The 12,313-nt window shown below is 40.4% G+C and overlaps 1 protein-coding gene across 3 annotated transcripts in view; it reads right to left on the bottom strand.

The window, feature by feature from the left end:
• Positions 1-311: 311 nt before the first annotated feature.
• The window catches only part of SPAG9 (sperm associated antigen 9), a 108,326-nt gene continuing 96,324 nt past the window's right edge, over positions 312-12,313 (bottom strand). For all 3 annotated transcript variants that reach the window (XM_077834303.1, XM_077834301.1, XM_077834302.1), the window contains 3 exons: positions 11,881-12,057; positions 5,510-5,647; positions 312-4,020 (listed from right to left, as the gene is read on the bottom strand). In XM_077834303.1, coding sequence (XP_077690429.1) covers positions 3,905-4,020; positions 5,510-5,647; positions 11,881-12,057 — 431 coding nt within the window. In that variant the 3' untranslated portion in view covers positions 312-3,904. The remainder of the gene's footprint in view (positions 4,021-5,509; positions 5,648-11,880; positions 12,058-12,313) is intronic.

Raw genomic sequence — 12,313 nt, 5'->3', positions numbered from 1 at the left:
TGAAAGACCATGGCACTTGCAGTGTCATGAGGTTTGTGAATGGATTCAATTATTTCCACTGAGAGGTAAATGCGGTCTGTCTACCCACCATGCAGCAATCAATGAGAAACTCCATGAAGAGTTTCATTAGCCCCCCTCTTGCTGGTTTTACCATGGGAGAATGCAGCCTGGCTCTTGGTTACAGATATTACACATTTACATCAATTACTTAAGATGAAGTTATTTGGCTGTTAAAACTATTTGACAATTGTCGTCTGGTACCAATTGTTACACACGTTTAGCATGAGTCTACAAAGAAAACACCAAATCCATTGCATGTTTCATATACATATTTATATATATTTCATGTACAAAGTTACATTCTGAACCCCAAGGATTCAATAGAAATAAATACTGAAATAACTACACTGCTATATGAGCTTTCTTGCTCACAGAAAAGCCTTGAGTTTTAACAGACAGCAAGTTGAACGCTGTAGTATCCATCTCAGATTACAGAGGCAAGTAAAATTCAGCGTAAAGTGTCTAACAGACAAAACTGTCAAATTACAGACCATAAAATGTTTAAAATAGGTTTAAAAGGTTGAGAAATGTGCAACAAAATTAATAAAGGAAACTTAATTTTTGTTAGAGGCTGGGAAAGACATTTAGTGTATAGAAAAATGCTCTGAGGTGCAACATATGTTGTTAGAATATGGCATAACCCTGTTAGAAAAAATATTTAACTTCCACATAGAGCTGTATTTTATTATTATTTTTTTTTACTGTGTCTCATTTTACAGACAAGGGTCACTTACAAGACCCCAGCTCAACAGGGTCACTTACAAGAGTGCTAAATCAAGTTTAATCCTTTGGTAACTTTTATAATACTCACATGGAAATAAATATTCAGTTACACACCATTTTAAAGACATATGTTCTTTAGAACAGTTAGTATAATAAAACAGTTTTAACATTTGTTTGTTACGAAGGCAGCCTATGATAAAGTGTCTACACTCTGCCAGCTCTATCTGATCCAACGCAGGAAGACCTTTACAAGAAATGAACAATACAGCAGCTTATATAAGTCATTTTACCTTTACCATGCAAACACACTTATCCGGACAAGTAATGTGCTGCATATTTTGTGCTCGAAATGTTTTCAAACTATTAACAAGCTGTAGCTATCAAGAAATTGATTCCTTTTTATAGGACGTTTAAACCACAAGTCTGTGATGCATAAACACATTCTTGAGATTTAGGATTTTTAGGAGTTTGTCATCTTGATGCATGGGGTTTTACGTGCTTTACCCACCCTTCAAAGTGATCTGGAATTTATAAATCCCAGTGCATTGTGAGGAGAATAAGTATGCCCTTAACCTACTGTTCCTTAGAACAGGGGATAAATTTTAAAATGAATAATGCAGAGTAGTGTGCAACCCCCTCCTCTACACCCACAGTTGTACTGTAGTCACAGGCCGTGTTTCCTTTAAAACCCCTCCACTATTGGACACAAACACTTCTGTCTCTGCAGCCATTTTTGCAAGAGCTGGTCCACTGAAGTGACTAGAATGGCACAGTGTACCAGACACATTTGATTTGGCAAAAAAGACTAGGGATGCACTTGTCAGACACATCTGCTCTATTTGACAGCAGTGAAGCAGTTCAGAGAAACCGTTAATAATTACAAATAAAATGCTATACAAGACTTAAGGAACAGAATTGTGCGTTCTTTCTGAGAATACATGAAAGTGAAAATCCACTGGCGCATAAAGCTCATAGAATGTTTTCCTAATAGCCAATAAGTTAAATTTAAAAGGAAAGATGGCAGGAGGAGCAATAAAACTAGTTTAGTGATGGTTGCATTACTGTTAAAGTTTAGTCAGCATTTTTCTCAGACACCAATTTCATGAGATATAACTCAAATGTGCTTGAAGTTCAGCATACAAATCTAAATATATATATATATTTTTAAATAGGTCTTTCTTATAACAATGTTTAAGACAGTCTGATTTTATGTACTTGTATTTTTTTTAAAGTTCCCAGATTTCATATTTAAGCCAAAGCAATTCAAGATTGATTGTAAAAATGAAAATTTGGAAAGTGATTTGTGAATAACACTCATCACGTTTGGCATTCTGGAGAGAAAATACACTACCAAGATATTAGGCATTTTTAATAAGGATTTTTACTACATAGCCTATGTCCTAAATACATATTTACGAGAGTGGAACAGTTGTGTACAAAATATGCTGTTTAAAAAGTATTTATACATATAAATCTAACCAATAGACCTGAATGGAGTTTTTCTGGTTTATCAGATATGATATGCCTTTGAAAAAAGCTGCCTAAATATATATTTACACAATAGACCTCAGCTAAATGTGTTTTTAAAAAATTAAGAAAAATATATCAACACGTTTGCCTGATAGACCAGAACTGCTCCTATTGCATAAAAATGTTTAGGCAGTTTTAAAAAACATTTGTCTATATTTATTCCTTTGAAACTGTTCCATTCTGTCACTTAAACAGATTGCTCAGACAGTCCCAGTCTTTTTGGGATACGTGCTGAATGTTCAGATTTTTAAAAATGTCTATTGTTCAGAGACTAAATTAAGGAACAAACTGGCTAAGTGTTATACATTTTACAGAAACTATATAGAAAGTGTTCAACTCAGTTTTGATACCAACTCAGGAAATTCAAAGCAAAAGGAAGACACTCAATCCTGAACTCACTCTATTGTGGTTAAAAAAATATATGGTGAGTAGACAGAATGTCCGCCTTGATATTGGACTCTCCTGGCTTCTGTCAGTTAACTCGATCTTAATGTTACTTAATCTGTTAATGTGTTTTTCTTTTCTCTAAATAACATAGTATTTCACTACCTAAATTGGGGTATGAAACAATTATGTGTTTTTTGCCTAATTATAGAACTGAAAGTTCCTTTGCAATTTCATTTGGGCAGACTGTATTTTCTTTTTTGTCAGTCAGTTCTTTTGCTCTGTTTGAGGTCTTTAACCTCCATAACAGTTACTCATGAGTTTGACTAGCTAGGCAGAGAAGATTGCTCTAGGGTCTAAGAAAAGATATATGGATTTAAGTCATGAAGAAAATAAATGTATCCCCTGCTCAAGGATTTTACAACTTTTCAGTTTTATAATCATCCCAATGTCTAAGTGTCCTTTGGAAATTACTGAGACGTTGCCAATTGACAAGGAAAAAGCGAGAAGACTGTTCTCCAAACTGTTCGTTATTGAGGGTAGCAGTTCTCAAACTTTAGAGTTCTTCAGCAGTCAAACATGAAATTTTATTTAAATATTTTATTTAAGTTCTTCTATACAATCCCCTCTTCCCCCAGAAGTTTTGATGAAAACCACAAACAAAACTGTATACGCTATATAAACACGATTTGTCAGGTTTGAAAATAAAAGTTAAAATTTACAATTCACTTTAGCCCTCACTGAATGTATACATGAATCTTGATAATTCATCTGATATTAGTTTGTCAATGTTATAATACACTGGGAATAACTTTGCTGTTTCACTCAATATGTCGTGCAGATAAATTAATCTCAGCTGTAATGAAGTTTAACTCAATTAGTGATAGAGAGTGACACTAGCAAAAGAAGTGAACTACATAAGATTGTTGTGGTACAGTAAGCTCTCTGGATTGCTTACCAGTGGTCACCAGTCTTGAGAAAGGAAACACTTTGATTTCTTCATTATACTGATCTTACCTATGTAACACTGGTGCAGTAAAACAGCACAAGCTAATTCCTGTATTGTTAAGGTCTGACAGATTTGCGATATAAAGTTAAACAGCAAACAAATGCTTCAACACCATGTAGTGAAACAGATTCTGCAAAAATAAAAAACCAAAAAACATGCAGAAGCCTTTTTTCAGCCTCCAGCTGCTTCTTAGTGGGTTCACTCATTGCCATACATTACTTGCCACACTATTAGGTGACTCCTCTCAGCTTTGGCTACAGAAGGTTCAAGTTGCAGAGCTTCTCCAGGAAGTTCAGATTCCTCACCTTCATCACCTGAGAAACGACAACTTAGATTCAGCTGAACATACCAATGAAAATGCATTGGTATTAGCACTATACACCAGGAAGGGTCAGTGTAGTAATGGGCAAGAATACGCAATGAAAGACAGCTGCCATCTGCCCCTAGAGCAGCAGCAGATTCAAAACCCTTAACAAAAAACTAAGTTAGCAAGCTGGAAACTTGCACTACAAATATTCCACAACATTGCATTTTAAAGACCATATTTATTAATACTAGCCCTAGCTTAAATTAACTATAACTTATAAATGTTACATTTATTTTCTGAGAATCTAAGGTTTGATGCTAGGGTACATAAAGCAAAATAGAAAAGGGACACAATGTTTACCCTGCATATCATCCAAGTGGAAGTGTTGACATGAGTGGGATTGCAACAGGGAGGAAGAGCTTGCAGACATACTTTTATAATTTTGGCCGGGGGGGTCAAGGGATTGTACATTAACTGTTTTGTAATGGTTACACCTATTAACTCTTACGCTTCTCATTCATGTATTTCTTTCCTAAAGCAAAGGCTTTTTGATTAAGTAAACCTGTGTTTATATGGTAAATGTATACCAAGTCCATACAGGTGGGATCAATGCAAGAGTGTTACCAGAACAGGAACCGTTACAAGCTTCTATATGAAAAAAGGGCAAGCAGAGATCTGAACTGTTTTTTTTTTTTTTCTTATAAAAGGAAAATTTTAAGATTTCTGGACAAAGACTCATGTAATCTTTAAAAATCAGGTTTATTAAAAGGTAAATTAAGCCAAGGGCATATGCTCCAGCAATGTAAGATATTAACACAAAAGCACTTAATGCCTTCTTGTCAAAGTAGTCCAAGAAATACAGGAACATGGACTAGGGCTTGAAAAATGGGGATTGAATGAATATTTGTATGCAGATTGCATTAGTCTTGACAAAGATTTGACTAAAATCTTTTCACTTTATCTATCTCTTCTCCACAGCCCGATTTCAAATGTATCACTGATTTACTTGCCCATTAATGAAAATGAGAAGACTTCTGCCACTCCCCAAATAAAGTCCTGTTTGTCCTATCTTAGGTAGTGTAGATGTTAAACAGCTGTTGGGTTTTATCCCAAAGGTGGCTGCATTTCAGAAGTGGGTGAGTGAAGAGATTCCTGGATAGTTAATATATGAGCTACAGTGTATCTAAATGTATGAAAGCATTCTGAAATCCTTCTGGATGAAAGGCACTAAGACTAATATAACTCATTATTTTCAGAAAGAACATGGTTACAATTACAGTTCAGTCTTCTATTAAATCCATACAGGGCTAATATTTATCCAAACATACTCAGATACCAGAAACTTTCCTAAATTACTGTCCCCTTCCTTAGAAGCCTCATAACAGATTTAGCTTTTAAACAGAAAAACAGATCAAGTCATTAACTCTATCATAAAGCACTTTTACTGCATTATACAAAGGTAATGAAAACACATTTTGCAAGATCCAACTTCTTACCCATCCTGAAGTCAATATATCCCTCTCCTCCACTTATCACCAACATAGATTTTAAGGGAGTTTGGCTGAAGAATTCTTGGGTAGATTTATCACCTGACAGTTCTGCTCCACCACTGTTGGCTGGGCAAACAACTTGACCTGTATTTCAGAAAAAGACATGGTTTTTATTCAGCACCTTGAATATGAAATATCTTCAAAGTAACTGATTAGGGACGAATAGCGCTGTGGCTTTGCTAGACATATATTTTATGGCCAACCATGCATTCAGCTACTCTCAGCCTTGATGCTAGACCCCATTAGCAAGAGACAGAATGCTGGCCATGCTAAGATTATCCCCTAACTCTTTAAAGAGATGTGAGATATACAGGTTACTTACCTGTAACTGGAGGCTCTTTGAGAGGAGTGGCCCCTATCTGTATTTCACATGTAGATATGTGTGTGTACCATGTGCCTGAGATTGGAAAATCTTGCAAGTAGTGTCTTTTGATCCACACCTGTGCCCTGGAGCTCCTCATACTCAGCACTCAGGGTATAAAGGGAGGAGCGGATGGACCGCTTCTCTGGTCATTTCTCTACCATGAATCCTGTCATGATCTAAAGCAGAGAAGGAGGAGGGCAAGTAGTAGAATACAGATAGGGACCATACATCTCAAAGAACCTCCAGTTACAAATAAGTAACCCTCCATTTCTTCGCGTGCTGGTCTCCGTGTATTTCACACGTGCGACAGGTAAGAGGTAGTCAAATAGGAGGGGGATGCAAGGATGCACACAGTACAGATGTCCGTAATACTGCCATTCCAAAGGCTGCATCTTCAGAAGAGGCTTGGACTAAAGTGTAATGAAGGTGTCGCTGGAACTCCTAGTTGTTGCCTTACAAGTGTCCAGCATTGGCACTGCCTGAAGAGATACCACTGAGGTTGCCTGTGCTCTAAGGGAACGGGCCCTCACCTCATCCCAGGAAGGGAGATGCGCTGATATCAACGGAGTATAAACCAAAAACCCGCGTAGTCTCTGAGCAGATACCACTTGTTTGCATTCTTGCTCTGTTATAGCAAGTGTCTTGCCATTTTTCTAATTGGTTTCGTACTTTGCAGGTAGAACGCTTTGCAAAGAATACTGGTAAGTGAATTGACTGATTTATATGTAACTCTGAAATTACCTTACAGATTAATTTTGAGTGGAGGCAAAGGGATAGCTTTTCTTTATGAAAAGTAGCGTATAGTGGGTCAGCCAGAAGTGCCCACAGTTTGCTCACCCTTTTGGCTGACATGGAGAGAAGGAAGACGACCTTCATGGATAGGTGGGACATCGACTAAGTGTCCAGTGATTTGGTGAACTGGTCCCGGGATGGCATTCCCCACTGAGTGATGATTTCATTTAGCATTGAATTGTGTATCTCCCACTCATGGTCGGTGGAGAAGTGCTTGCTGAGATTGTCCACCTCTGAGTTTTGTGCACCCGGGACGCATGTCACAGAGTGTAATGTGATTCCAGATACACCAGTTCCCTAAGAGGATTGACTCTACGCACAGAAGAGGAGATTTCATCCCTCCTTATTTGTTTATACAGAAGACAGTCATCAAGTTGTCCAACATTATCCGGTCAGGTTAGGATTGTATAAGTGGGAGGAATGCATTGCAGGCTTGTCTGGCTGCTCTTAGTTCCAGGAGACTGATGAGCATTCTGGCCTCTGAAGGTGTCAACGTACCTTGTGTTGTGTGGTCACCCGTGTGGGCTCCCTAGCCTATGAGGGATGCCTCTGTGATTATGATTGTGTCAGATGTGGGAGGAAGGAAAGGGACTTTAGCACACACTTGCCCTGGGCTCATCCACCAGGCGAGGGAAGCCCTGACATTGGTGGGGACTGTCACTTCAGTATTCATACTGTCTGTCTAGTAAAAATACCAAAGCCAGGCCATTAGGCAATGGAGATGAAGCCTGCCAAACTGCATTATGCAAGTATAAGAGACCATGTTGCCTAGTAGGGAAAGACAGACCTTGACAGTAGTTGGAGGTCTGTGAGTGATGGCTTATCAGGCTGCTCATGGCCTCGAATCTGTCCATAAGGAGACATGCCCTTGCTGAGGTCAAGGCTAGGATCGCTCCTATTAAGTCTATAGTCTGAGAGTCAGTAAACTTCTCCATGTTCATGCAGATTCCCAAAGATGCCAGGAGGCAAAGCAAAGATGAACTTTGCAGCTGGATCTTCCTGTTTGGAGCAAGTCCACGTCTCGGAAGATGGTGTAGCAGTTTTGTCTCATCTGTGCCACCTCCACTGAGAAGACCTTTGTGAAGACCCTGAGTGCTGTTGCCAAACAGGAGTACCTGGAACTGGTTGTGTTCCTGTCCTCCTAGGAATCTAAGAAACCTTCTGTGCCATGGGTGAACATTCACATGAAATTAATCATCTTTCATGCTGAAAGCAACAAACCATCTGTCTTCCTCCAGAGATGAAATTATCAGTGCCAGCATAACTACGCCGAATTTGCAAATAAAAATATTTAGCTGAGGCAAGTCAAGAATGGGCCTCCATCTTTTCTTGGGAACTACGAAATATGAAGAGTAGAACTCTTTCCCTTGATGTTGAGGTGGCACTTGCTCTATAGCCCCTCACTCAAGAAAAAAAGTGTCCACCTCTTGTCAGAGAATCTCCTCATGAGACTGATCCCTAAGAAAGGGCTGGGAAGGTGTTTTCTGGGGAGGCGGAGAAAGAATCTTGACAGTGTAACCAAAGTGGATCATATCTAGTACCCATTTGTCCATGATTATAGCCCTCCAGTTGTGGGTGAATAATGCTGAGCAGGGGATAGCATCTGTGATGGTTCGCAACTCCTGAGTGTTCCATCAAAAGTAACCTTTACCGGGTGGCTGACGCTGAGGTGGATGGGGTTGCGTATCTTGGTCTTTGCAACTTCTGCCACTTCATATGGGTCAATGACAGAAAGGCTGTGGAAGAAACCTTGATTTATATACCTGTTTAGGGTAGGTCTTCTTCCAAGCCAGGGTATAAATGCACAGGAAGCACAAGCTTGTCCTGGAGTCTTAAGACATGTAGAAAGACTAGTCTGTCAGAGATTAGTTCGGTCAAACGACACCTTGATGGTGTTCTGGGCAAGCCCAAAGAGGGAAGCCACAAATTTATGCCTCGTTACTATTGCAGTGGCTATAGCTATAGATGCCACATCAACCGTGGCTTGAAGTGAAGTTTTTGCCATGAGTCTACCCGCATCGACAAAGGTTTGTAATTGGGCCCTTTCCTCCTGAGAAATTTATCTCTAAGTTCCAAGAACTTTAAATAGTTCATAAAAAAATCATACTTTAGAATCACTGTTTACCAGGCGCAGTTAGTAAACTGGAGGCTGGTGGATCTGAACACCTTCCTCCTAAGGAGGTCAGGATGTTTAGTGCCTTTTACTGGGAAGTTGTGGGCGTGTGTGTGTGTGTGTGTGAGAACACAAATTCTGCCCCTTTTGGAGGGACATATCTCTCAGCTACTTTGGGAGTAGGGGTGTATGATGCAGGTGTGTGCCATATCACCATGGCTCGTTCCACAACAGCCTCATTTACTAGGAAAGCTATGTGGTTTATAATATGTCCAAAAACTTATGCTCTGTGTCATGAGCTTCCTCAAGTGGGATCTAAAGTTCAGTTGCCACCCACTGTGAGAAGTTTTGGTATTGCCTGTGGGCATTAGGTGGGGATGGGGTGATTGCTTCATCAGGGGAGGAGGAGGATATGCTTGTCAGTACCCTGGTACCAGTAGATCCAGCTCAATGTCCTCCTCCTCCTCCATATATGCTGGTGGAGTCAGTTGCTGTTGCCTAGGAGAAGAGGGCTGGTGAAACTCTTGCATGGATCCAGGGTGCTGTGTGTAGTGATCCATGGATCCCAACAGGGCCAGTATGATGGTTTGAAGGCTAGTTGAGGGAAGGTGGGGGGTGGCAAGACATCAGGTACCAGCAGTTCCTGGGAGGGTAATCATCTGGTCAAAGAATGGATTCAGGATAGTCTAGAAGCCCTGTCTGGTCCTTTGTGGAGGTAATGGTTTGTCCTGAATATCAGATTCAACTGATGAAATGGTGAGATCCAAGTTCCATCTGTGGTACTGTTGATGCTGGTGGATGGAGACACCAGCTTGTGGACAGAGCCGGAGTGCAGCTCTTGTTCCTCAAGGTGGATTCTTTTTCTGGTGTCGAAATGTCTCTCGGAAGGACCGGACCTGAAAGCAGAGCAAACCTTGGCTACGGGAGGGCGAAGATATCCTCCAGGGAGGTTAACTCTCAGTCCATTCCTGAGCATGAGGGGTCCCAGTAGTCGGTACTGTCGGAACAGACACATCCGCAGGCTTAGTAGTTGGTGGGTCCTCATGAGATTGGGCTGGTACTGTTGGAGGAAAAGAATCCCATCTGGAGCTCTTGGCTAGTGCTGGTGATTTTTTGGCTTACTAGCTGGTACTGGATTGGTAATATTGGATCCTTGCGGTCAGGAGGATTTAGTGGATCTAAAGTCTTTAGGACCTGAGTACAAGGACTCACCCAATTTGGAAGGAGTCAGGCGGGATCCTTTCTCTTGGGAGCAGATCTGAAAGGGATCTGTTTCTGTGTCAGTATCCATTACTCTCATAAGACGACTGGTCTTTGGTTTTATCAGATCTGGCCTCTGCTTCGGAACTCATGCTTAGAACGAAGATGCTTGAGGCTCTCCCCAGCCTGTATCTGACTGGGGTCTCATGGCTTTCTACATAAGTTACTTGCTCTCATCTTACGTGGGCCTGGGGAGAGAAGGAGCAGCAGATACTGCACTTGGAGGAGACATGGGCCTCCCCCAAGGCAACAAAGACAGCACTGGTGGTCATCACTGGCAGAGAAGGAGCAAGGCACAGAAAACAATTCTTGAACCCCAGAACTCTGGGCAAAGTCCTTCCCGTAAGGAGGGAAATGGAAAGGGTCCCTGAAGCGAGGAAAACTAATTTACACTAATTATAAAGAGATGACCAAAACCACTAAACTCTATAAGCCATTATGTTTACAAATAAAGACCCTGCAAAGTTAGCTTCAGACAGAGAATTCCAACTCAGGCTATGTGGCAATAAAAAGGAACTGGAGAGGCGGTCAGTCTGCACCTCCCTTTATACCCTCAGTACTGAGCCTGGGGAGCTCCAGGGTGCAGGTGTGGACCAAGAGACACTACTTGCAAGATTTTCTGGTCTTGGGTGCACGTGTACCCATCTGTGGAAAACACACAGGAACCAGTGCTCGTAGAATTTTAGCTTCCACCTGAACAGTTTGATTGGACAGACAGAAAAAGATCTCTTTTTAACTGCTCACTTGTCAAACCATGTCTGCTGCTTCCTGACTGGTAGAGCTATAATGCTGATAGTAAACTTGTTGCTGAACAGGAAACGAAACGGTTTAAGGCAAACTGGAATACCAGTGAACAAATAGTCTCTTTCTAAGGAACATCTAATCCAAACAGGTTCAGTTTCTCATGAAAGGCTTGAAGCAAAACATGGGTAAAGTATATTTGCATATATCTTGTGTTTTACTCCCCTCATGTTTTAGGGAGAGGAAAAATTGATGCAGGTTACTTGAATTTAGGTATGAATAATTTGTTCAATGTAAATTAAAGAATGCAACAAGTCTAGTTTGGTTACTTGATACTGAAATGTAAAGCTAATTCCGTTTCAGTACAACAGTTAAATCCACTTTCAACAGTGACTTTAGAAAAAGAGCAGAGCAATTGGAATTATTTACGTATCATTAAAGCACTGTCACCTTTTTAAGCAAATAATCTAACTCCTGCCTTCCTGGGGCCAACTCGTCTGTGTATGCACATTCAATATGGGCATGCATCTGGCATTCTAGTTTCTAAAAAAAGCGTGCTTGGCTTTTTGAACCAATATTTTTACAATAGGGGCATTCTCTATCAATTGTGCTTCATTCATACAGAATGTCCCTTGAGGACAGGAACTGGGCTGGCTAGTGCCAAATTCTTACATCACAGCTGTAACCATCTACCAATTCATTTCACTATCTTTTTAATAGCCAACTGCTCAACTCCTCCCTTCTTCACCCCTGCATGGCATCTCCTCCCAGATGAAAGCAAAGCATTTTCTCCACTACCACGCAGACCATTCTCGTACCATTAAACAGGATGGGGCTTTCTGAACTGAAATGCTGACCCACTATCTCAGAAGCAAGGAGGTCTCTCTCCAAATGCACTTTGGTTTGAAGCCTAGAATCCTAACTCCATTTCTGAATATGGGGTTTTCCCCCTCACATTGGCTCTGCCTATCTCAACACTGCATCCACAGAGCAAAGATCTAAAAAAGGCAAAACCCCGCATTTTAAAAACAGGAATACAGAGCTTACCAGGTACTGCAACAAAAAACTTAACAGCATCACGGTGCCCATGAAAGCAAAGCTGTGCGTGTGCCATTGAACAATATGGTATGAATGTTCCAGGAGTCACTTTATCACTGTTTTCATCCCCATATACACGTATAACGCTCCCAGGACGGTTTCCAGAGCCTGCTGTTGTTTTATTAGCTGTAAAAGAAAAGAACAAAAATGTTTTCCACTTGAAAATTCAGTCTGTAGAAGTGGTTATTTGTTAAGTAACCTTATGGTACTATCTAAAAGCTAAAGCCAATTCAGATAAAATGGAACAGAAGGGCAGAAATGCCAATTCAGGACAGAGCTGGAAAGAAAAAATAAGACTGCATGCTTGGTTATTTGAAGTACATCACAAAATGGAGTAGGATTCTTATTCGTCTAGCATAATTGTCTTAAGATTTACTTTTTA

This window comes from Eretmochelys imbricata, chromosome 14 (assembly GCF_965152235.1).
Source record: "Eretmochelys imbricata isolate rEreImb1 chromosome 14, rEreImb1.hap1, whole genome shotgun sequence".
Taxonomy (NCBI): domain Eukaryota; kingdom Metazoa; phylum Chordata; order Testudines; family Cheloniidae; genus Eretmochelys; species Eretmochelys imbricata.
This window is presented reverse-complemented; position numbering and strand designations above follow the sequence as displayed.